We start from the raw sequence: 24475 nt of genomic DNA on the forward strand, positions 1-24475 counted from the left end.
ACCTCAATATATTGTCAAAACATGTAGTTTGAATCGAGGCCTACACAACTGTGCGCCGAGCCCGCACCACTTCGTTTGAATCGTTCGCCCGTCCGCCGCGCAAAGCAATCAGTTCACTAGAGGAAACCCGACAAGCCCACTGGCTTATCTGAACCCTGGAAGCCGTGCACCAGGCGCGCATGCTCGAGCCTATCTACCCAGCGCATGAGGAGATTCGGACAAAGGGACGAGCGATGCGGCTAATGGACTTGATGAATGAGTCCATGTGAAAGACGTGAGGCAGTCCAATACTACGTCACCTGTGCCACTTGTGGGTCCCCGGCGGTGCTCTGGAACGGGGATGATACGCCGCATATTATTTATTAGCAACAACCCGGTATCGTCAGATCTCGTGTTTTCGGAACGCTGCAAGTACTTGCGGCTGCTGGTATACCTGACATCTGCATCAATCAGCGTAACGATACGTAAACCCCATGATTATGCATACCGCGCATCCTGGAAGCCGCTTCAAGTTTTACACACCCTTTCCGCAGCTCTGAGTCTGAGTCATCGTTGACACTCCTGCATTCGGCCTCGAACCTAGTACTGCCCTCAAGGGTGCAGTTTCGGCCAGTCTCGTACGAGGACTCGACGGAAATTCCGTCTCTCGCGGCAAAAGAATCAACCACGATTCGAGAAAGGGAAGATGCTTCGTTGGGTACTCGTAACAACAGCGTATGTCGGTCGCGGCAAAGCCGTCATCCGTCCATTGCGTTCTATTATCATGGTCCATTCTGTGGGCGCAATCGTTTTCATCCGATTAGAGGTGCGGCGTCGCCAGATGAGTGTCTGCAAACGAGAAGTTTGCTCTTCACGCTACCTGGCCCGGGGAAGGACATTGAGAACACGTCCTCTTCATGGTCATAGCATTGGTTCGTACCGTTGGGTGATCTCTCCAGCATCCAGCATCAAGCCTGCAGGAAGGGGCTTTTCCTACGTGTCTAGGAGATGTAGTCAGATGACGATAGGCCATGCACGGAATGGCTCACTCACGTCCGTTTCAGAGCTTGAGCCGACGAGGCATCTGCGGCCAATCACTGGGCATAGGATAGTGTGACCTCATGGAAACTCGAACGGTAGCGCGGCCAGACCATGGGTTGAGCAAGCCACGAAAGATATCCTCAACGCGTTGACGGTTCTTCTCGCAGTCCAAGTTGGTGGATAATGCGCTTGTACGTGGAACGGTGTCTATGATTTCTACCTTCACCTCAACCTCGTGCACCGCGTCGAAGCTCGGTTGGCTCATGACCTCATGCAGTCTTGCTAAATCGAGGTCCTCGGTTATGGCGGTGAAGTCACCAGCAGGTTCACTCCAAAAGCGAATCCGACCGTTGATCTTGATGTCCCGGACCTGGCGGCTTCGAACAGTGGCGAGGATGCCACGCAACTGGTCCACTAATTCGGACCACCCGCGAAGCCAGTCGCTCCTTTGGCCACGGTTGAGGCGAATGGTATCCAATGCAATAGCAAATGCCTGCAGCGTGGTATTGGCTGCGAAATCGAGGTGACCAGCTGCATCACAGGTACATATCAGTGATGGTCTTCGCAAGACAAAAAGAGACTGCACCATGTCGTTTCCGGCCGTACGGGCCCGATTGATACTGTTCCGTATATTGAGTCAAGGATGGCCCAGATGCTGCGAGAAGTTTGTTGGGATTCTGTCTCAGCGCGGGGTCTGGTGCGGGGTCGCCGACCCAAACCGACAGATCTTGGAGGTTGGCACCGATTCCCGAGTGAAAAATCCAGTCAATGACTACTTCCATGGATTCGTCGATGTAGCCGTCGAGAGTGATGCTCAGGCTCCGGAGGCGTGTTTCGACACCCACATAATGAATAGAGTTGTAACCAGGCGGGTGGCGGATGACTCGGAGCCTGACATAAGATAGAGCGAGTTGAAGCAGCTGAGGCAAGGCGCAGACAATCCGTCGCAGCTGTGAGATATTGCTGAACGTGCACTGAGATAACTGCAGCGACTTGACGGATTGAAGCCGCGAAATGCCCAGGAAGAAGTTGTGGTGCAAGAAAGGACGTAGATGACGAATCGCGAGGACCTCTAGACCTGACATTGCATGGCCTAGAGCAAGGGGCAGAGAATTAATAAAGCCAGGGTTCGCCCCTCTTTCGAGCCCTCCCTCTTCGAAGCCCCAGGCATCTGGCATCTGGTTCAAGCTATCGATTAACAGCTCGCGCGTGACCGAGAGCCTCCGTTTGGTACGTGGAGATATGCGGCATTGCTTGTGTAACAAGCTATAACTTGCGTGATCGCTGATCCAGACAAAGTAGTAAAGATTGTGCGTGGCTCGTGGGTACCACGCTACGCAGACCAACGCCGCGGCGACCAAAGTGGACCCGTCCATTCGATCAATGATAGTTTCGAAGATTTCGAGTGGGATGCGAGCGGAGAGGGCCGGAAAAAGGGGGGTTATTGGGAGGTTACTGGGACGCGATTGACTGGAGCTATCTCGTGCAGCAACATGTGGTATGCATTTGCCAGGAGAGGGGATATACTACATGAGTACATCAGCTGCGCTCACCCGAGGGACAAAAGAGAAGAACTGACTAACGAAGGTTCATAGACCGGGCCAAAGACACTCAACATCCTGACTGGTCCCATCTAGGCAATGCCTCCGCGAGGACGACGGATCTGTTGTTAAGATGCCAGCGGCCGTGAGCTGAGCAACAACAGAACAGCGGGAGTACAAGAAGCGACCTCGTCCTCAAGACCTTGCCCTGGCAGCGTGCTGAGTGTTTGACAAAGTGATGTTCGATGAGCTACAAGCTGACTGACTGCCGTGAGGACACATCCTTATCATGCCCATCCGGCGTCCGCGAGCATGCGGCAGACAGATATAACTGAACGCGTGACTTTGATTTTCGCATCGAGCAGCCGTGGAAGCTAGGAAGCTGAGAGCGGTTCTTGCTGACTTACCCAACCACTGGGACACGACTAGGTCACGGAACCTGCCTCTGCGCCTGACAGAATTTTATCAACCCCTGAACTCAAGACAGAAAGGCACCGCTCCACGCACGTCTTGAAGAAGCAGGGTCACTATACTTATTGTCATGTGAAGTGAATGGGTGGCCATGAGGTGATGGTAGGTCATTAATCATTGCTGAGCCATCGTCAGACAGCGTGTAGAAGGGGACAGACGGCGCGCGGTTTATGTAGGGACAGACCCGCCGAGTACAGTGATCTGCTGGGTAGAAGATGGCTAAATGGCTCACGAGTTGCACATATAGGCCGAATAGGGACAAGGGGATCCGTGTAGCAGAAATGGCAGACGCTGAGCGGAGACCTGACGCTGGGCGAGTGCACAGATGGCTTGAAAGGAGTGCGTTGCGTCAGGGGTGCATGTGGGGCGTGGCAAGGAAGGTCGGCGGTACGTACGTTCAGAAGGCTGCCAAACTCGGCCTGAGTCATTAGTCACTTCGACGGTCTTGCGAGGTGTCGATTGGCCTATCATCAGTCTTTTGACCGCCGCGTAAGATCAGTTAGGCTGTAATGTACGCGTGTCTCCACAAAAACGATGCGAATCGATCGCGGTGGAAAACAGGGGGACACGGCCTAGGACAGGTGGCTTTGGAATATTATAGTCGCCTCGGCTAGCAGAGACAAAGCGAGTCAGCAGCAACATAGTACGAGGAGAACGGTTCGCTCACGTCAATTGTAATGCCGGGTCCAGGTTATCGTGTCAATACCACAAGACGTCCACTATACCACAATCAGACCATGATCGGAGCAATCCACCGAACACGACCTCGAGCTGCCGAACGATGTCGTTAACTTCCACCTACTTATCTCTCGACCGTCGCACCACATAGGCGCATCTGCACCACGACGTCCTTCGGCGCGTCGAAGTACGGCTCGGCCATGACTTCGTGCAGGCCCCGCAAGTCGAGCTGCTCGAGGGCAGCACTGAACTCGTGATCCCGACTTGTGCTTTGATACGTAACGACATTGATTCGGATTCGGATGAGCTAACATCTTGGGACCGTGAAGAGAATACCGCGTAACGAATCCGCCATCTTGAATAACTGGGCGAGCTAGGGGCGTCTGTGAGGAGGAGGTCGGTGAAGAGAGAATCCAGAGACCGCAAGGCCGTATTTCGCGCGAGGTTCGTGGGGGCATCTACATCGAGCATGCGTGCCAGCAAGTGGAGCTCGATCGTACAAGCCAAAGGGACTCCTCACGCTCAGGCAAGTTGTATCGAGTGAGGGATGACCCTGCTGCTCCGAAGAGTTTCATCTTGTCCACAATCTGTAGTGAGGGCTCACGCTTGAACTTTGCCGTCAGATTCTTGAGAGCGGTGCAGGAGCCTGAGTGGATCATCCAGTCGACGAACGCCGCCATGAGTTTCCGGCTCAGATCACCGTCAAGAGACCGAGGTGTGCGGACAGTGAAGCGATTGGCATAGCTTCCGCATAGCTATGTAGCAGAATCCTGTCGAGCGAGATTGATGTTCCAAAAGTGTGAGGTCTGCAAGTCGGGGGGGGAGGTACACACGACCCGCCACAGCTGCGAAACACTGGACAGAACACAATGAGATGTGACAGGAATAGAAAGAAATTGGAGTGCATTGAGGGATGCAACTCGCATATCCCAAGGACTTGCACACCGGGCATCACGTACCCGAGAGCAAAGGGCACTGTGTGAAGGAAGCGGCTCCGATGAGAGGGGTAGCTCTCGCTGACCATTAGCTCGCGCGCGAACGCGAGCCGCTGCTTGAGACGCGGAGATGTGTGACACTGCTTAAACAGCATGTTAAGGTTTGCGCGGTCATTGACAGCGTGGTACAGGTTTGCATCGCGCGATGGTACCATGCTGCGCAGACCAGCGCAGCCATCGCTAACGTGGGCTGATCCTTCCGGTAGATGATGAACTCTGATGAACTCGAGGTCCTCGAGGGGGGTGCAAGCGGGGAAGACTCGGAGTGCCTCGACCACTCGATTGTACCGCTGAGCAAGTTTGCCGATAAGGTACGTATGGGTGGAAGTTGAAACAGCGGCTCACCCGCTCGTATGTTGACTTTGCACACCAACGGTAGCTGAACGTAGTACGTTCTGTATGGCAGTCCCTTCAACCGCAGTACGCCAGTGACACTGCCCAGTCATCATGCATCAATGCCAACCACCGACGCATGAGGTTCGGATGGTGGAGCCACCGTGCTGAGTCAGTCACTGGACGACTTGCCTTGTCAAGACGAGTGACAACCCTGGCATGAAGAAGGTCAACTTGAGGTCAACGCCTGGCTTATACTAGTTGGGACGAAGTTAAAACAATACTCAGTGCGCTTGCCTGCGCTTGCAGTGGCACTGACTCTGAGGCGGTGACTTCAAGTTCCCACGTCTCCCCTACCTTGTGCGAAGAGACACTGCTTTTCGCGGGCCGGTGACTCGACCTTTGCGAAGCGGAGTGAGATGTAAAGTGCCCCAGGGCAAGTCTCCTGCGACGCTTTTGCTCAGTCTCAGGCTGTCGACATCGCCGTGCAAGTTGAACATCGCTCTGCGGCTGTCCGCATCCAGTATGCAGGCACGTGATGACGCCTTGGAGAGGCGGCGCGCGCCGCAGCAGCGCCCCATCCCTCTGCATAGAACCACCACCACTGCCTGTGCGTTTCCAGTCTCGTTCTCGATAAAAACCGCTCGTTCATTTACCAACTCACCCAGCCGTTGCTTTTCACGACTCTCACAACTTGATAGACGCATGCGATTGAGTAGCGTGCCATTGGTCCTGGCCGGGGCTAGCTTGGGTAAGTACTGCGGAGTCCTTGTCAGGCCGAGGTGGATAGTAATGCTCACGGGCTCCTATGTTGTCGTGAACTGTAGCTATCCAGGCCGGTGCTTCCCCCCTCCGCGTTGTGGTTGTTTCTTCGCACCAAGAAGTCTCCACAAACAACGCTCACAGCAATGCGGAGGCCAACGTCGTCGCTGCTGGCCCTTCCCTCGTCCCAGGCGTCGCAATGATGCGCGTCGACCACAAGTCGTCCATCCATACCGGCGAGCGCATGCGCGCTCACCACTGCGGTGGATCCGTCCGCGGGACCGTCAAAGACTTCGTCAACAAGATATTTGGCTTCTCGGGCGGCGAGCGTCCTCACGCCGACGCTGCCATACCAGAGCATCCTCACGCCGAGCCCGGACGTGTCAGCATCCTCCCGTGGCTCGGTCCCCCCTGGACGGCCCCCACCGCGAGCACGAGCCCGGTCGAGTGTCGGTCCTTCCTTGGTTCGGCACTCCGGACGGCTACGCCGGTAGTCCTAGGCCCGTCGATACGGGTGCTGTCGAAACCGATGGCGAAGGCAGAGTGCGCCACCACGGCCGCCCGCCGTCCGAGAGTGTGGTGGACGCCAAACATGGCCAGGAAGATGTCGGGCCCGTGCGCATCGTCCATATGAGCGAGGAGGAGGGCCCGCGCAGGAGGTTCCGCCACCGCCACGGGCCCTTCCTTCGCCGCATGCACTTTGCGCTCATGGCTCTCGGACCTTGGGAGGGCCGTGCTGTCGCCTTTGTGCTCGGTGAGTGAAACATTGACGTACGTATGTTGTTCTTGACTTCTCATCTGATCTGCACAGGCTGTGGAATAGGCGTTCTGCTCCGCATGGTCTGGGTCATGGGCGTCGTCCTCGCCCGTACCATCGGTGGCAGCAGGAGCGAGGATACCGCCGAGGCCGTCTTCGACGCCGATGCGGAGGAAATACTCGTCGCGCCGCCCCAGTACACGCAATACCCCGACGAGAAGACTCCCGCCGTCGTCGAGGAGAAGCCCCAGGCGGCCTAGGCGAAACTGTACATCGCAGTTGTGCCTCCCAAAGAGCGCGAACACTGCCCATCACGAGTACAGTTGTACAACACCTCTATGCAATCCCCTTGGTTCTCGTCCCTCCCGGATCCGGCTCCCCATCGATTCATAAAAACCCACATCAGAATATCAGAGTGAGAAATGTCGAAATGTCGAGTCGTTCGTGTCTGCCTGCGCGTCGTGGTGCCTGTTGTACGATTCCGTGTTATTCTCGTTTCACATAACTTCGGTTATAGGCGAACATAACGCAATGGACTAGTTTATATATTCCCTCGTAATCCCTGGCGTGTAATGTTCCACAGCGTCGGACGTCGCACAGGGTGTCTATGCGTTGTTTGTCATTTGGAATATATCTCGCCTGTCATCCAGTACTGTACTGAGTCCGACGTCTCTGCCATGGTGTTGGGATGACCGCGATGAGGAACATCTTGCGGCTGAGTAGTATTCGCCGCCGTCCATATGGGCAGCAGAACAGGTAACCTGCACCTCACTGCGCAGAGTACACCAGCCTTTGATACTCTGCTGCCTATTGATCGAAGGATTGAAGATCGGGTGATAAGCTCGACCCCGCGTCGACGAGTTGGTGCGCCTTGGAGCCGTATACCAGGTCGTCAAGGTCTAAATCCTCCGAGTCTGGCTCACTGGACTCACATGAATACGAGACCGGAAGCAGAGCTGCTGCATCGACGCTAAATGGGACAGTTTCCTGCCAGCTCTCAGACATTAAGTCACTATCATCGCAGTATTCCTTGGGCCCTGGATCTTTCCGGAACTACCAGCTGAATCGTCATCGGGCTGTCCGGGCTTCTGAGGCTGAAAATGCCCACTGCCGTATCCTTGATGGCGTGGATGAAGCAACCCTTTATCATCGCACGGTCCCGAATTGCAGTAAGTCTACATCATTTGTTTCTTCTCTGGTTCTATCGACGAGTATACAGGCTCTATATTATTTGTTTCAGTTCTCGCACCACCTTCGTGCATTTTGGAAGATCCTGAACCACGGCCCGACGCCCTTCCAGACCTCTTTGACATCCGGCGGGTACCAACTGTTACTGACCAGCTGCGTCACTCGCTCGGGATGCGGCATCAACGCGAGCACCCTGCCATCCGGAGTCTGCACGCCAGTGATGCCGAGTGGACTGCCATTCGGGTTGAGTGGGTACACCTCTGTCGGCCCGCCCTTCGCGTTGACATAGCGTACTGCCACCAAGCCTTCAGACAGCAGCGCCTCCTGGTCCTGCGTCGCCCTGAACGAGACCCGCCCTTCGCCATGCGCGACGGCAACAGGGAACTTTGAACCCGCCATGTCGCTCAGGAATACCGAGTTGTTCGTTACGCTCCCAGATACGACCTCCACCATGCACACGCGCCCTTCGAAGCGCTCACTGCGGTTCTGCTTGAAGTCGGGCCATGCCTGCGCGCCGGGAATGATCTCGCGCAGGTGGCTCATGAACTGGCACCCGTTGCACACGCCCAGAGCAAACGTGTCCTTGCGCGCGAAGAACGCCTCGAACTCTGCTCGTGCCACCTCATTCAGCAGGACTGAGTTTGCCCAGCCCTTCCGGCGCCAAGGACGTCGCCGTAGGAGAAGCCACCGCAGGCTGCGAAACCGCGGAAGGACTTGAGGGATATGGAGCCGGTAAGGATGTCGGACATGTGGACGTCGACGGCCTCGAAGCCTGCTTCGGTGAAGGCCCATGCCATCTCGATCTGGCCGTTCACGCCCTGTTCTCGGAGGATAGCCACCCGGGGTCGATGCGCTGTGACATGCGATGGCTGTGGCGTGAAGTTGAGCGCGTAGGATAGACCGGTATGCGTCTGGTCGTCGATGAGGTTGTACTCCTGCTTAGCGCCCACGGGATCATCGCGGAGGGACTGTAATCTGAAGGATGTCTCGGCCCATGCCTGTTGAAGTGCGGGGCGACTGTTAGAATAGAGCACCTCATTGTTGCACACGATGGTGAACGTTTGGTCGCCAACGCTCTTGACCTGACCGATGCTGCGGATATGTGGAACAGGGAACCCAGCTTGCGCGAACAAGTCGACAAGGCGGTCGTAATCTGACAAGCGGACCTGCACGACTACACCAAGCTCTTCGTTGAAGAGCGCGGCAACGGGGTCATCGCACGATGCAAGGCCATCCAATGCGATCTCTACGCCAACACGGCCTGCGAAGGACATTTCGGCGACGGTGGTGAAGAGACCGCCATCCGAGCGGTCGTGATACGCCAGGACGAATTCAGGTGCACTCTCGCGAATGGTCTGAGTGCCGACCAAGAACGCCTTGAGCATCGCAGGGTCATCGACATCAGGAGATTCAGAACCAATCTCCTTGAACACCTGCGCGAGTGCGGATCCGCCCAGCCTCTGCTTCCCAGCAGCTAGATCGAAGAGGACCAGGACAGTGGGTTCCTCGACGTCCGTGCGCAGCTGGGGTGACCACGTCGCACCCACGTCCTCAACGCCAGCGAAGGCGGTGACGATCAGCGAAAGCGGAGAGCTGACTTCCCGCTGCTCATCGTCTTGGCGCCACTTCATCGACATTGACATCGAGTCCTTCCCGACAGGTATACCGACGCCCAGCGCAGGGCACAGCTCCATACCAACAGCGCGGACGGCAGCGTACAGCGCAGCGCCTTCGCCGGCCTTCGACGCCGCACACATCCAGTTCGCGCTGAGCTTCACGCGACCGAGATCGCCAATGCGCGCGGCAGCCAAGTTGGTGAGAGACTCGGCGACTGCCATGCGCGCAGAGGCAGCGGCGCTCAGCAGCGCGACTGGCGTCCGCTCGCCCATGGCCATGGCCTCCCCATAGCGAACGTCGAAGCCGTATGAGGTTTGGGTGACAGCTACGTCGGCGACGGGGACCTGCCAGGGCCCGACCATTTGATCGCGAGCGACGAGGCCGGTGATGCTGCGATCGCCGATTGTGATGAGGAAGGACTTCGAGCCAACGGAAGGCAGCCTGAGAACGCGGCTCACGGCATTGTCGATTCGATCCCGAGCGTGGACGAAGAGGGTAGGTAGCGGGAGAGCGTGGTGTCGAAGGGTACATGGTTAACAGCCTTACTGCTGTCTGTGCGGTGCATTCGGGAGGCTTGCCAAACAAGGTGGACATCTTCAGCCGGATGACGTCCGTCTTGAACAGCCTGTCTGTCACCACGAGTTCCTCCTCGGCGGTAGCGACACCCACGATCGAGAAGGGGCACCGCTCGCGGTTGGCCAATGCGCGGAACTGTTCCTCCTTCTCAGGCGATATGGCGAGAACGTAGCGTTCCTGAGATTCGTTACACCAGATCTCCATTGGTGACATGCTCGTGTCTGCAACGAGGACATCTCGGATCTCGAAGGTAGCCCCAAGTCAGAGTCATGCACCAGCTCCGGGAGAGCATTCGAAAGACCACCAGCGCCGACGTCGTGGATGGACTGGATGGGGTTGTCCTCGCCCAGGTTCGTGCACGCGTCGATCACTTGCTGGGATCGTCTCTGCATCTCTGCGTTGTCCCTCTGCACGCTCGCGAAGTCGAGCTCGGCCGAGCCAGCACCTGAGACCTGGCTGCTCGCAGCGCCTCCTCCAAGCCCGATAAGCAAGCCGGGGCCGCCGAGGACGATGATCTTCGCGCCAGAGGAGATCTTCGACTTCAAGGAGAACGATGGGCGGACGTTTCCCAGGCCGCCGGCGATCATGATCGGCTTGTGGTATCCTCGCACCTCGGTCTCGCCCTCCGTCCCAGCAGGCACACGTTCAGCGAATGTGCGGAAGTACCCCGCGAGTGCTGGGCGCCCGAACTCGTTGTTGAACGCACTCGCACCGAGGGGGCCCTCTATCATAATGTCCAGAGCGGAGGCGATGTGCGCAGGCCGCCCAAAGTCCGTCTCCCAAGGCTGCTCGTAGCCCGGTATGAGCAGGTTGGAGACGGTGAAACCTGCGAGGCCGGCCTTGGGCTTCGAACCGCGCCCGACGGCGCCTTCGTCTCGGATTTCACCACCGGAGCCTGTGGCAGCGCCAGGATAAGGCGAAACGGCTGTAGGGTGGTTATGCGTCTCCACCTTGACTAGGATGGGCATGTCCTCCAGGTGGGCCTCGTACGTGGGCAAGCTGGACGAGGCGAATGAGACACCGAACCGAGGAGCGCGGTGGCCTTCGAAGACGGCTGCGTTGTCGGAGTAAGCAGAGATCGTGCCCTGACCCGAGATCCTTTCGGTATTTCTGATCATCTGGAAGAGAGACGTGTCCTGCGGCTGGCCGTCAACGGTCCATGATGCGTTGAATATTTTGTGCCTGCAGTGTTCTGAGTTCACTTGTGCGAACATAAACAGTTCTGCGTCCGTAGGATTCCGATTGATAGGCGATGGACCCGCGACGAAGGCATCGACCAAATAGTCGACCTCATCGGAAGACAGTGCCAACCCCAGCTCCTTGTTGGCAGCACCCAGCTTGTCGCGCGCATGCTGCTTGTCTTCGCTGCTGGATACCAGGTCGACGGTTATAAGAGGCGCAGCAGGCCTGTGTGCAAAAAGCAGCTCCGGGTGTGGACGACTCAGTTGGACAACTTGAGTCATGCGATCGTGAAGCAGGTCTCTAAACAGGGAAAGGTCCTCTGGGGTGATGGGACCCTCCGATGTCTGGAAGACGAATGCCACCCCTCGTTCGATGCGCTTTACGTGCTCTCTGAGGCCACAGAGCGCCGCGATGTCGGTAGCCTTGCTCGACCAAGGCGATACAGAACCGGGTCTGGGCAGAACGTACACCACATTCTGCTGAGTGTGCAGGGCGTCCGCGGTTCCAGGCAGGGAGATATAGTCGCCATAGTCGAGAAGTCGCTCAAGGGTGGCCCGTGACTTTGATTCGCCGGATTGCAACTCGTTGCCTTGTTCCTCCACGAGATGGACGTAGACAGCGTCGGCGAGAGCGACTTTGGGGCAGCGCTTCTGAATGCTCTTCAGCAGGAGTTTTCGTCTCGTGTCGGAGAGATACGATGATCCATGGAGTTCCAACATGGCTACAGAATGAAAGTGGGTCATTAAAACCCACTCATTGAGAAATCTGGAAACGCACCCGCTCACGCTACTCCGGGTGATCGCTCTTCGACACCAGATGGCCTCGGGGACGCGAGCGCTCTGCCACTACAAGCGAAGTCTCTATGTCCACACAAGTCAGATATCCCATCTAAGAAATAATGGTCATATATCGTGCATACTAACCGTGGAGCTCAGGCTGGTCGAGGATGAAGAGGCGATCCCAATTCATGGTTCTGTTCAGAGTCACGGTCAAATTTGCGGGGAAAGCACTCGCATCTAATCTAATCTCTTCGGAGATCGTAAAAGGCAATCTCATCTTATCTACTGAGTGACGCGCCGTTCGTGAGTCGACCAACCTCGATGTCTTCTCACTCGCAGCGTCGGCGGACGCATCTCCTACGCGTTCTTACTCATGGACCTGATTTCTTCATGATCCGTCTATTCTCACTCTGCTCATGACCGAGCCTTGTAACAAACGCCTCTGTTGACGCCAAGTCAAACGCGAAACAACCTCATTGCGACGGACTAAACACTCGCAGGACACCCAGAGGCTGCCAGTAACACCAGTAATCCGCCATGGTCGCACACAATGATAAACGCTTGCTATGGCACCCGCGACACCAGAACCGCTTCGTAGTCGGTGGAGGATCACAGATCACGCTCTATGAATGGGTTCCCGACTCCTCCGAAATCAAGCAAGTCACCGCACAGCAGGACCTGCCGCACATGAAGGTGAAGCTTTCTGCATCTGGGAAGATGGTGGCAGCTGAGCAGATTTTTGCTAGTGCTTTGCTTGGTCCCCTGATGCAGCCTTCGACGATCTCATCGCTGTCGGGCATAGCTCTGGTAAGGTAGATCTAATGCGACTGGAGGCCAGCAAACATCCCAAGAACGCGTCTTGTCTAGCGGACCCACTGTGCCGCTTCCAGTCCGCAACTCGCGTGCGTGCAACTCTCTGGCGTTTCTGCGGCGGATCCAAACTACCTCGCGGTCGGGCTGGACAAGGTCCGCGGCGATCATAGTGTAGTTGTATGGGATGTGCACGCAGCCATCCCTCTCCTCTCCCTCAAGGCGGAATCCCCGAAGTCCGCGACTCATCATGCACCCTCGTCCAGCCGTTCGAACAACCAGTCTCAGCGCGACATCACGCCCAAGTCTGGTCCGCGCATCTTTCAACAACATGCTCCCGCGGAGATGGTCTCCTCCGTCGCATTTCTGCCCACTTCATCCAGCTTGCTGCTCGCTGGAATCTCGCACCGCTGGTTGCGTCTCTTCGATTTAAGGTCTCCGCAGGATTCTCCTTTAAGCGTGGCGAGCAAAGTCCACGTTGTAGTAACGGATCCGTTCGAGCCACACCGAATAGGCTGTTTTGGAGACAACGTCGCCACAATATGGGATGCTCGGCGACTAGCACAGCCGTTGCTGACATTCACGGAGAAAGATGCGGGAGCAGACGGCGTACGAACGAAGAACGGCTCCGAGTTCATGACGATGGAGTTTTCGAATACGCGGAGAGGAGTGCTGGCTACCCTCGGCAAAGACGCACACCATGTCAGATTCTGGGACTTGCAACAAGCGGAGGTCGTTGATGCCAGCTCTCCAGATCGGGCGCGCTCTAGAGACTCGTCGCAATCTAGCAAGATAACTCGCTCATGGACGAATCCTTCCAGCATCTTGCCGTCCGCTTGGACTGGAAGTGGAGGGTCGAACGCATCACCTGTGGCAGCGCCTAATGAACGTCGCTCCCCATACCATCTGGTCCTCTCGGACACCCGGAAGAGTACGCATCCTCTGGCTTTGGCTGCATATAAGCTGACGACTGTCGTCCTCTGCAGCGAAGAACTTCACGCGTCCGCTCGCCTCCTTCGCCCTGGTACCAAGCAGCAAGACCCACCCCTCACCTCAGACGTAATGGTGGTCAACAAGGAGGGCGACCTCGAGCTATATGCAGTCCATGATACACCAAAGTCTATACCATGGAGTCCTCGCGGGGACCTCGGCGTCGGGCTCGCATGCTCATACAGGGTCTTCCCAGGCATCCGCGATCTCAATCCACCACCAGAACCATGGGAGATCCAACTCCCTTCGTCCGCACCGGGTTCGAAAGCCCACTCAGTCGACAGGCATGCCCCAAAGGAAGGGTCCGTCGCGAGAGGCCGGCGGGACATGCAGATCAAAGTCCTCCCCCGTTGTTTGGCCGAGGAGACGAGGATGGGTTTCCTGCGCTGCCGGTCAAGTCTCCGATGACTCTTTCGACGTCGAGGTCTGGTCGGAACCGCACTTACAGCCCATCTGCCCTCCGGAATCTGCAGTTTGAACACTCTACCTTAGCGCGGCAGCCCCGTCGTCGCCATGCCCCTGTCAGTCCGGCCGCGCCTCCGCCTCCGGTGACCGATGTGTTGCCCTTGAACGGCGGTGCTATGCCTCACAAACAACATCATGCTCACTACGGCGGCAGCAAGCTGACTACTGAGAAGGCGCTCCAGAATCTGGTGGAAGAGGACATCTCGATGTTGATGCGTCAGCGCGTCGTTCGGGGTTACGGGTTGGCCAGCGTGCGTTGGTTTCCGACTTTCGTGGGTTTGTTTGACTGAGCGGTCAACAGCTCTGGCATAACGCGATGATTGCACGAGATACTTCGTCAGATCCTGCCCTCATCGAGCTCTGGCGCTGGCTACATCGTACGTACCTAGCATTCTGGTAGCTACTCCATCTAAATCGTGTGCCAGACTCGCAGTATTTGCTATCCAAACCAGCACCAAGAGTTGAAGGCTTTAACTTTTCCTGCCAAGGTCTTCTTGGAATCTGGGAAGGCTTCCCTTCAAGCCATCCGCAGGTATCGACATCCACGAATACAACGCCTCGCGTGATGGCCCGGCGGAGTGTCCTTCCGAATACACCAATGCAGTCCTTATCGGCGCTGACTCCGGACCTACTGAATATAAAACCTTCATCGAGGCATAGCAGCCGTCGTCGTCCCCACGGCGGCGGATGTCTGAGAATTTCTTGCGGCCATCACGGTACTTGCGGAGCGGAACGACTTGGACACTACCTCGTGGAAGCCGGCTGTGATGACGTCCAGGTTGGTGCAGCGACACCTGGCATTGCATTTATGTGGTTGGAGTTTGGCTGAAGATGATCTCTTGCAAGCTATCAAACGGTGAGTTCAATCAGGTACCCTACACACATATAGCTGACGACGAATTCAGATGGGAGAAAGAAGGCAGGCATTCGCAAGCCGCATGTTGGCTCATATTTACGGACAGGTCGAAGGCTGCGGTTGACTTGCTGATGCGAAGCGAAGGTACGAACCTTCAGTACTCCGGTCTTCACCGTGATTGAGACTACTACAGACGAGTCGCTCCACATGATGTCCGGTATGCTCGCTGCACTGGCGCCTGCCTCCGGCGGGCCCGTCAAGAACCCCGACCTCGTCGAGCACTGCGAACGCTTGGTCGTCCGCTTACAAGACCCTTACCTCCGGGCTATGCTCACATATCTTGCCGTGAGGGACTGGTCAGAAGTTCTACAAGAAGAGGCACTACCTCTACGAGAACGGCTCGCCATCGCTTTTCACTTCCTAGACGATAGAGATTTGGGGTCTTACCTCCATCGTGTCGCCGACCGAAGTAGTCATGACGGCAACATGAGGGCCTGATCGTGACAGGTTGACGGCTGCAGCGTTGGACATCTTGCAATCCTATGTCGACGTCACTGGCGATGTGCAGACGGCGGTGGTCCTGTCTTCGATGACCCCTGCAGGTGCCCATGACACTCGGGCAAGTCATTGGTTGGATGCTTACCATGATCTACTCGATGGCTGGAAGCTCTTCCACCACCGATGTCAATTTGACGTCGATCGCGGACGCGTACTGCAGGACGCTATTCAGAACGACGAGCTGGCCCGATACGAGTGGGCGCCGCGCCAGATACTGCTTCGTTGTAACTACTGCAACAAGCCGATAGACTCGCCTCACCACGAGGCACGGAGTAATGCTCCTAGGGTGCGTCCTATACGTACATTTGTTCCGTAATCGCTCGTCATCTTCGTCCCAGGCTACTGCTTGCCCTCATTGTGGCCGTCCTCTACCGCGGTGCTCCGTATGCCTCATGGCACTCAGCATTGTGCATGACTCGATGCGGAACGCGGCACTGATCCGTTCGGGCTCTGGGGGTATGTCCACCGTCCGTCACCGTTATTCGTACGGCGAAGTTGACGACCTCTCAGACACCATCGATGACGCACTCGTCTTTTGTCAGACCTGTCGCCACGGAGGGCACGCGTCTCACATCTTGCAGTGGTTTTATGGCGAGGATCGACGGCGCTCTCATGGGACTTGCCCGGTTGCTGGATGTGACTGTAGATGTTCTGACGGTTTCTGATGCTAATAGTGCTATGCAGTGTCTGTTCTAGCATTTCCAACGACTTGCACTGGTGTACTTCTACATACTAATGAGGCTGATGTCTTCGGCGAAGTTAGTCACTCCGCGAAGCCACTATAGTAAGCTCGGCCCTCGGTCGACGGTCGAATATTCCTTGCTGCGCCGTGAAGCCTACGCTCGGACACGACGTACATCTTCCATGTCGCAGTCGACTTCCCGTCTCCTGACGATGTATGATGTGAGTCCCAAACCCTGCCGTATATAGGCAGCTGCTGACTCTATTCATCTCTACGCTAGTAATAATCATAATCGTAGTACTCGCGCTCGAAGAGTTCGAGCTCGTCGAGATCCTTCTTCTGCTTCTTCTTCTTATTCCTATGTTTATCGCTAAAGGATGTGTCAGTTGATCCTCAGCAGAGAAGAATACCCACACTTACACAAGGGACTTGATGCCTGACCCGACCGCAGAGGCAGCGTGGACGGCGAAGCCGAAGAGGCCACGCTCCTCAAGTTCCCCGTGAGGGTCCCTGGCGAAGAGGTCGTCGTAGTAGTAGTCTCGCGCGTATACATGGCTATGGAAAGATCAGCGAGACGTTGATTAGGATGGTACCATGCGTACCTCACAGGTCGAGACAGCACGGGCAAAGCCGTAGCGGAAAGAGCAATGACAGCAAGAACGGCGGAGAAGCGCATATTGAAAATGAACGCAAGAGTACGTGGTTATGATAAAGAAGACAGAGCGTAAGAATCGTCAACGGCAAGTTAAGCTTAAGTCGTGAAGGGTGATGTCGAAGTGAGGCTACCATGGCCAGCATGTGTGTAAGTGTATAATTTCTTATTACCTTTAGGGAATCGGAAGAGGAGCACGTACCAACCAGTACCGACTTCGATGGCTCGCACTTGGCAGGGAGTGGGGAGCTGAAGGCCAACTCTCTCACCACCACCTTTTATATATCAGTCAACTAACGGCTAAGCCATCGTCGCCGGATGATCCGAGACGAAAGACTTGATCGTCCGCATGAACTTGGTATTCACGCCGAACGGCACATGGGAGGGGAGCAAGATGCGGTGCCGCAATTACATCAATCGGGAAGAGCTTCGCGGGCGATATTACTTGCAATCGTACAGTGCCTAGACTTAGCTATATAGGAAACGCTTTGCGTTTTACGAAGACAGAGCGCAGTTGCACTGCCCTCTGGGCTTGACAGGAGCCTGATGTATGTATGACACACGTTGCCATCAAACAGCGTCGTATTATCAAACACCCATTGGGTGCCAAGATGTCTATGTACAAGTGGTAAGAATGCTAGGTTGTACACTGGTGTACAGCTTTTGTACGGCATCTACTAGTCGGCATCTCGTAAGGCCGCAAGCTAGTACTACGACGTATAGACGCCACTAGTAAGTACGCCGTTACATACGTGCTGCTCTATATGCCGAGTCGAGTCAAATGTCAGTCCCGCATCAGCGGCCGTCAAATCGATGTACTGACCCGGTACCGTTGACCATTGAAGAAACTCGCTAGCAGTTGCCACCGTGTAATTGTGTTGCATACTATCAGTCATACGACCGATGCCGGATACCTCTGACCTGAGATTTCTGGGATACGTTGAACTTCAACCTGAAAGAAATTAAATGTAGACGTCACACTGCAGTGGGGACCTCGATCATTGATGCTCGGCCGGGCCTCGGACTCATTGTCTTCCAGCCAGTGCCCAGGACGAAAGCGCCCAAACAGGAGTCCGACTCGTTCGCGGCATGCATAGGAAACATATATGAGGCAGCTGAGTCCACTTGGCAATGTGATTACATCTCGAGATTGAGCTCGTCGATGCAACATCGACGCCCAGACTATCTCGAACCTCTCGGAGTTCCGAAGCTAAGGTTTCGCCTGTACTGCCATGCATCGCTCTTCAGTACTTATCGTCAGTGCAATCCATTGTACACTCACGCGTAGGAACCAGAGAAGATTTGAGGGCGTCAATGGTCGATCTATACATTGACCTCACTGGTCTGTGGACATCTGCGCTTCGACGACAACGGCACCTGTAAGTACCAGACCATTGACCACTGACTGTCGGTTGTGTTTGTGGTACAGATTGGCAGTAGAATGGGCTATTTGACGCTGGATGCGACGAGTCGAAGGTCCTATACATTTGATGGTAAGTACTATGTCAAGGACTCGAGTTCGCTGAAGGTCAATATTGTCACAGCTTATAGAATAGCCACGGCGTGATGTTACGGCTTTCTCATATAGATCCATGCTGGCCAATCGACGAACGGTGAAGCCATGTTCCGGTAGCCCATCAGTTCAAAGCCTAGACGACAGTAAATTGCGACCTATTGTGCATGTCAGAGTGTCGCCGAAACACCAGATGGTGACGCTTACATTGCGGACGTGCGTAGTGGCAAGTGCCATGATCCATCCGTGAGGCTTAGCCTACGTGAAGATCAGCGAGGCAATGACCTTGATATTCGAGTGAAGGTTACCTTCTGGTAGGCAAGCTCTGTCATTGCCGTCGAGATACCCTGCTGTTGATACTCGGCAGCAACGAAGTTGAAGTTGCACCAGTACGTGTTCAGTTCGCACTAGCATCCTTAATACGTCCCCTTGTATGCGATATGAATTTCAGCTTACGTTCTCTATGCCAGTGAACTCATCAATCGTCTTCGGAAAGTCAACTCCCATCTGAGGCTCCGCTGATCAGCAACCATCCAGCCGTCACAAACATCCGTGTTCTCTACTCACCGCCTTCGGAAAGTATTCCTTCGCTTTCTCTGACAGTCGAGCGTTGAAGTCCGTAAGCCGGTCCCTCTGCTCTTCGCTAAAATTGCCCCAGAGTCAGCGATCATGAGTACAGACCCGGAGACAGGCAAACAGACTTACGTCGAAAAGAGCAGCTGCCCCGGCGGAACCCACCCTGAAATCCCACCATAACACCACGCTCGTTGAAAGCGGCATACATGTCGCCACACGTGAAGGCGATAGCGCCGACCATCGCTCGTATCAAGTAGGGAAGTATACGCATATTTCCGCCAGTCAGAGCAATGGCGAGGGGGTCTGCATATCATGGTGAGTATACATGGCGCTTGTGTGAGCAGCGTGTCTGGCGAGACCTTCTTGCATCAGTTTGCAAAAGATTTGAACAGCTTCTTCGACATGCCCCTCTGGATGTACGCTCTCAGTACGCTCAAGATGTACAGGGGAATGAAGATGTCCTACATACCCGTCGGATTCTCCAGTTTATTGACGACGATATTTGAAGATACCATGACCACTGCGCGTCAAGCCAAATTTTCGGACAGGATATGTTCCGGAAAGGCAAGATTTCCTGCGCTTTACCGTCATATTTCCTCGGAGGATATCAGGCGAAAAGGTGCAGGTAAAACAAGATTTCCGAATGATTTCCGGGCACTTTCCCTGCCCAATCCGACAGGTGTTCTCGCTGGGGTTTCTAGCTGTCATACGAAAGCGCCGTCCCCGCGTCTCGCTCACTTCGGCACAATAAACAATACTTGTTTGTGAAGTGTACTGTACATAAGATATACATCGAACTGGCCCAGTGATCACTCATGCATCAGCGAGAAACAAACGAGCCCGACCAGTGCTAGTAGTAGCGGAGCCTGCGCGTGCGAGAGACCGTCAATACTGCATGTGTAGCCTGATACGTCCGAGACTGATTACCATGACAGCTTTGACGTCCTGTAGTCCCGAGCTTCGCAATATCACCTTCTACGGTATAATACCACGTCTGATTTCCTGGACGAACGTGAAAGACTTTCAGCCAGCTGCAGGAGGCTAGTGTGACTGTGTGATCACCCTTGACGAACCTTTGCACCACACTCAGCTTTGCAGCGGCTGGCTTGCTGTTGAACCCACAGTTGTAGTAGTATGTCGAACACGCACAAACATGAAGCGAGTCTCCGAGGACCTATATCGCGCCGATCGCCCAGCCGGGACCCACCAATCAGTAAACGTCCACGCATCGAGATGGAACGTGCTGGTCTCACCGGTCGTCGCGACGACTCACCCACTCCATCCCAATCTTCTTTCCGCCACCCATTTCCGAAGTCGGATGGCGCCAGCCATGCAGGACGTCGCGGTGACACACCGAGCCTTGCTGGACTAGGCATGTCGCATCGGGACCCACCCACCAGCTCGGGTCAAGCTTCTCGTCTACTCCTATCCCGGCGCCGGAGTCGCAGCGAGAGCCCACGGCGATTAACAGCTACATCTAACAGTGAGTATTAGCCAGATTTTGGAACTCGTTTGCTCACAGCCATCGAAGGACTCGTATCGGAACCGCCAGCAGCCAAACACATGCAACGACCTGCTGTCATTGGAGGTGTACGGCCGCCTGCTCAGCTGAGCAAAGCGACCGCCGATATGCTTCAGTCACTGCGATCGGATGTGGATCGCCTACAGAGACAACTTACCGAGAAGGATTTGAAGCTCAAATCGCTGGAAGATCGCTTGGGCGTGCTTGGAGTGAGTGTCGAAGAAAACCACGAAGCGGTGTGCGAGGTATTGAAGAGGGAGGACGTGGGTGTCTTCCACCGATTGGAATCACTCGAGAATAGTCACGACAGACTCTGGCATGGACTCAATGCTGTGCGGCAATCTCTGGAGAATATGGGACCTACCGAAGGAGCGCCGACTGCCGGAGATGTGCCCGAACCATCTGAGATAGCACCGAAGGTTCGCAAGAACAACACAGTTCTACAGGTGAGTCCGGTCCATTCAGTACGAAATGAGTGGTAGTGCTTACCGCGCCTCAGGCTGTCACGCGGAACGCGGTGTATGACATGATCGGAATCGATAGCAAGAGTGCTCTCCCGGAGCCAACAGGAGGTGACTTCTGGGTTGACGACGACGATGGGAAGCGGATGTTGCGACCTACCTGGGATCATTGGTATGACAACAAGTCAGGGTGGGTCCGAGGGGTCGCACAGAAGATCCAGCTAGACGGTCACCAGTGGCATGGCAAGATGAGTGCGGAGGAGTTAGAGAAGACACCGCTCACTGAGATTGAATCTTCGATCATGACTGTATGGGAGTCCCTCAGAGATCGATACAAAAGCAGCTTGAAGGCGCCGCAGGAGAGAGCTGATCAGCAAAGGGTTAAGCGGCACGAACAACGCAAAAAAACGGTGTGTAAAGACCCACCTCGCTCTTGTGAAAGGTCATTCACATTTTTCGAATCCAGAAACTTGCCGAGCGAAAGATGATGCGCCCGCAGGTAAAGGAGATGAACATCCCGAAGTGGGATTGGTTCTTGAGCGCATGGAAGTATATGTCGACCGATGAAACAGGCGGCGAAGAGCCACGCGATGGGACAGATGCTGTTGACGAAAACACATCAGAGGATGAGAAGGCGCATGTCACAGTCATTGCGAGACAGAAGGTCTGGATCACACACTGGCCTTCTTATCGTCCACGAGAGGTATGACTATCTGAGTTGTTGTTCTCGCCGTGCAGATATTGACACTGATTCGAAACTATGTCCAGCTTGAGGCACCACTGAAGAAGCTTGAGAAGGCGATTGCAACGCACCGCAAGGAACACTCGTCTGCGGGCGGAGCGCAGCATGCAGCGCGTACCCGTGGTCCACCGAAAGATAAGGACCTTCCAAACCTAACACGATTGAAGAATGCGCAGAAGATACCGCGCAGTCTTGTCGATCCCGAGTGGCTCGAGGAGCACCCTGACCAGAACAAACCACTCCTGATGGTTTTCGACGACCTGGACAAAGAGTATGATGGTGGAGATGAAGACGAAGAAGATGAAGATAAAGAGGGCGCACTAGTTGCACCGAGCACCTCTGACGCGCTAGTGGACCCGGAGTTGAACGATGGGGATGATGTGTTTAGTAACGTTGAGTAGTCTGTACGAATGAGCTCCGAGTCAGTGGTCAATCCATCAGTTTCTTGACAAACCTACCATGTGCATCGGCGGTGCCACGACAGCAGCGACGGGCTCTTGCTCGATGGCGTGGAGCCTTGGCCCTCCTGTAGGTGCTGTGCGAAGCGATGTGGACCTTGAGCTTTGGCATTGACGAAACATCGTCGACGATAAGCATGGGTGGGCTTTGGTGGCAACGTTGACAGACGCGCAGCAAGGCTCGGGATGGTGGTCGACGTGATGCTGGGCGGCCCTATGGCGTCGTCAACGGTACTGGTGTCAGCGCAGGCGAAGGGAGCACGTACGTGGAGCTCCTGTCCCAGGAACCGTGAACTCCGGCACCGTAGGCGACCTCGAAGGCGCACACAACAGACCGCTTTCCGAACAAGAGGCTTACCGTCTTGAAATTGAGCAGGTACCACGTGCGCTCCTTCATCTCGTCAATGGACAGCTCAGGCTCGTCCTCGTCGTTGAGGATTTTGGCGAAGTACTGCGCATCCTCGGTCTCAAAGACCGCGAGACGCTTGGAAAGAGAACCGTCCTCTTTCCCGAGTGACATCCAGTCGAAGGACCAACCTGGCCGCCCTGATCCTTCTGTGTGTCGAGGGCGCTAGCTCGCCAGGTCTGGTTAGAGTCGATCTTAGAACCGCGCCAGCTCACGCAGTGTCTCATTCTCCCAATACCACCCATTCACACCACGCCGCCGCCGATCAGCTGTTCTCCCTGTCGCGCCCTGGCGGATGGTTGCCGTGGCCCATGACCGGAACGATTCGAGCGTCAGGCAGCTTCTGTGGCCAGTTCTCATAGGAGTCGTACAGGAGCGGCGTGCTCGCCCTACAGCGGACGATCAGGTTCGTGTGGCTGGGCTCTGAAACGAACTGACCATGTTCAGCATGTCGACGACGCCTCTAGCCGTGCCGTGACAGGGTCACCAACTCCTCTGCGCTCGATCTGTTCCCGCGCAAGAGGGCCATCGTGATGGGCGAGTCGGAGAGGGGGAAGGAACTGTGAGGCACAGAGGGCAGTGCCCTCTGGATGCGACCACCCGGCCCGAAGCCAACGCGAACATCTCAGAGGGCACCACCGTGACGTACTCTCACTGCGGCGGGCGGGAGGAGGAGTTGTGGCGTGGAGAACTTGAAGTAGTGGAGGGCACTGGGGAGGAGCGAGAGCAACGTGGAGATGCATGGGTAGGTGGGTACGAGAGGATAGCCGTGTAGGCACGAGAAGGCAGGCACACCGTGGTGGGCATGTGGGCGCGTGAGGGAAAGCAGGCGGGCGTGAGAGGGCAAGCGGATGGGCTGCATGGGCGTGAGAGGGCAAGCGGAAGGGCGAGAGGACGTGGCTGTCACGACACGGATTCGCAAACTTGTGAGTTTCTGTACATGAATCTCGGAGGTTGCATACCCTTATGGTGAATCAACCGGCTGCTGCTTCCAAACGTTCCGGAGCCTCACCGGGCTCTTCCGCATCGTCGAGTATGTCTGGTTCTTGTGTGTCCTACACATGTGTTAGATCGAGGAGCTGATTAGTAGCAGTCAAAATAGAATGTCATACATGGCATAGGGACATCGTCACCCAGAGTTCTTGCTCGCGGTGAGGTACAACTGCAAGAGCAAAATGACCAGAGAATCGATTGACTTCGACGACCTCGGGTGCAGCCAATGACTCTGCTCGCCAAGTGTTTATACCCAGGTCAGTTGCTCTGTGTTTCAATGATCAGGAATACGAGATAGCTTCGAGGACTCTGAGAATAGAGCGTGAAGCGCGCGCCGCGTACCGTGTAGCCCATGGCATATCCGGAATGTCTTCGTCATAAACAAATCGCTGCACAACCGCACATGTACACTCGAGGGCTGCGAGGCTACGATCACGCCGAGAGTGTCTGACATGAAAGATGTGAGTAATGCGCACAGGAACACGACCGTCGATGTAAGCGTAGCATGAGTTACGTCCGCGATGTGTGTCGTATGCGCCATATCGTAGGCCATCGACAAGAATATTTGAGTAGGAAGGGATATTGACTGCAACAAATGGCTCGCCTGCGTCAGCTGGTGCAGTGTCAGCGACCAGTTGCACCGACTTGCTCCATGTTTCTTGTAGAAAGCATAGAATGAGTGCGTATACGCCTAGCTGCCGTAATTTGAGTTTCTTGGATTGCGATGGCAGCTTGACACGTTCTGATAGGTCTCTTATCAGTAGTTTAGTCGCGCAGGAATCGAGCTGTTAATACTTGCCGACATCGTCTCTCGCCGCCATACCAGCTATGAGATTCATGAGGGTGCCTCGTTGCTCGGCCGATTTCGAGCTGCCTTTCACAAGGTCCTTCA

The 24475-nt window shown here is 55.4% G+C and overlaps 9 protein-coding genes across 9 annotated transcripts; 3 read left to right on the forward strand and 6 right to left on the reverse strand.

Annotated features, from left to right (window-relative positions):
* Positions 1-1039: 1039 nt before the first annotated feature.
* On the reverse strand, positions 1040-2105 carry B0H18DRAFT_1115777 (uncharacterized protein; the record flags this gene model as incomplete). The annotated part of the gene is made up of 2 exons (XM_048033309.1): positions 1040-1551; positions 1607-2105. 2 exons carry the CDS (start codon positions 2103-2105, stop codon positions 1040-1042), a joined length of 1011 nt encoding a protein of 336 aa, XP_047897366.1.
* A 3339-nt stretch (positions 2106-5444) lies between these two features.
* Positions 5445-7262, forward strand: B0H18DRAFT_986090 (uncharacterized protein). Its single transcript, XM_048044768.1, has 5 exons — positions 5445-5648; positions 5707-5789; positions 5866-6182; positions 6233-6554; positions 6612-7262. Exons 2-5 carry the CDS (start codon positions 5744-5746, stop codon positions 6815-6817), a joined length of 891 nt encoding a protein of 296 aa, XP_047897367.1. The 5' UTR covers positions 5445-5648; positions 5707-5743; the 3' UTR covers positions 6818-7262.
* A 344-nt stretch (positions 7263-7606) lies between these two features.
* B0H18DRAFT_986093 (CobB/CobQ-like glutamine amidotransferase domain-containing protein) lies at positions 7607-12072 on the reverse strand. Its single transcript, XM_048044769.1, has 11 exons — positions 12044-12072; positions 11898-11980; positions 10214-11841; positions 9946-10181; positions 9851-9910; positions 9455-9815; positions 9416-9433; positions 9293-9394; positions 8585-9268; positions 8434-8563; positions 7607-8380 (listed from the first exon to the last, which is right to left on the reverse strand). The coding sequence occupies exons 3-11, from the start codon at positions 11837-11839 to the stop codon at positions 7794-7796; spliced, it is 3804 nt and encodes a 1267-aa protein (XP_047897368.1). The 5' UTR covers positions 11840-11841; positions 11898-11980; positions 12044-12072; the 3' UTR covers positions 7607-7793.
* A 364-nt stretch (positions 12073-12436) lies between these two features.
* On the forward strand, positions 12437-16243 carry B0H18DRAFT_1083268 (uncharacterized protein; the record flags this gene model as incomplete). The annotated part of the gene is made up of 13 exons (XM_048031642.1): positions 12437-12592; positions 12646-12801; positions 12866-13640; positions 13696-13733; positions 13787-14001; positions 14040-14415; positions 14466-14541; positions 14590-14744; positions 14893-15020; positions 15070-15164; positions 15214-15489; positions 15542-15864; positions 15917-16243. The coding sequence occupies 13 exons, from the start codon at positions 12437-12439 to the stop codon at positions 16241-16243; spliced, it is 3096 nt and encodes a 1031-aa protein (XP_047897369.1).
* Positions 16244-16290: 47 nt separating this feature from the next.
* Positions 16291-17032, reverse strand: B0H18DRAFT_28584 (uncharacterized protein). Its single transcript, XM_048037416.1, has 2 exons — positions 16681-17032; positions 16291-16630 (listed from the first exon to the last, which is right to left on the reverse strand). Exons 1-2 carry the CDS (start codon positions 16934-16936, stop codon positions 16338-16340), a joined length of 549 nt encoding a protein of 182 aa, XP_047897370.1. The 5' UTR covers positions 16937-17032; the 3' UTR covers positions 16291-16337.
* A 1189-nt stretch (positions 17033-18221) lies between these two features.
* Positions 18222-19308, reverse strand: B0H18DRAFT_1135145 (uncharacterized protein). Its single transcript, XM_048035586.1, has 6 exons — positions 19127-19308; positions 18993-19068; positions 18882-18932; positions 18734-18832; positions 18633-18683; positions 18222-18583 (listed from the first exon to the last, which is right to left on the reverse strand). The coding sequence occupies exons 1-6, from the start codon at positions 19270-19272 to the stop codon at positions 18482-18484; spliced, it is 525 nt and encodes a 174-aa protein (XP_047897371.1). The 5' UTR covers positions 19273-19308; the 3' UTR covers positions 18222-18481.
* A 1067-nt stretch (positions 19309-20375) lies between these two features.
* On the forward strand, positions 20376-22127 carry B0H18DRAFT_1135163 (uncharacterized protein; the record flags this gene model as incomplete). The annotated part of the gene is made up of 5 exons (XM_048035587.1): positions 20376-20484; positions 20524-20969; positions 21023-21394; positions 21451-21687; positions 21753-22127. The coding sequence occupies 5 exons, from the start codon at positions 20376-20378 to the stop codon at positions 22125-22127; spliced, it is 1539 nt and encodes a 512-aa protein (XP_047897372.1).
* A 728-nt stretch (positions 22128-22855) lies between these two features.
* On the reverse strand, positions 22856-23755 carry B0H18DRAFT_1208433 (uncharacterized protein; the record flags this gene model as incomplete). The annotated part of the gene is made up of 5 exons (XM_048036268.1): positions 23703-23755; positions 23553-23645; positions 23240-23490; positions 23078-23176; positions 22856-23023 (listed from the first exon to the last, which is right to left on the reverse strand). The coding sequence occupies exons 3-5, from the start codon at positions 23450-23452 to the stop codon at positions 22856-22858; spliced, it is 480 nt and encodes a 159-aa protein (XP_047897373.1). The 5' UTR covers positions 23453-23490; positions 23553-23645; positions 23703-23755.
* B0H18DRAFT_903868 (uncharacterized protein) lies at positions 23400-24406 on the reverse strand (the record flags this gene model as incomplete). The annotated part of the gene is made up of 5 exons (XM_048041475.1): positions 23400-23490; positions 23553-23645; positions 23703-23850; positions 23926-24325; positions 24383-24406. Coding segments are annotated over 4 exons (653 nt in total), but the record flags the coding sequence as incomplete, so codon positions are not given.
* Positions 24407-24475: the final 69 nt, after the last annotated feature.

Source organism: Fomitopsis serialis (assembly GCF_022376445.1).
Source record: "Fomitopsis serialis strain Sig1Antser10 chromosome Unknown B0H18scaffold_10, whole genome shotgun sequence".
Lineage (NCBI taxonomy): Eukaryota > Fungi > Basidiomycota > Agaricomycetes > Polyporales > Fomitopsidaceae > Fomitopsis > Fomitopsis serialis.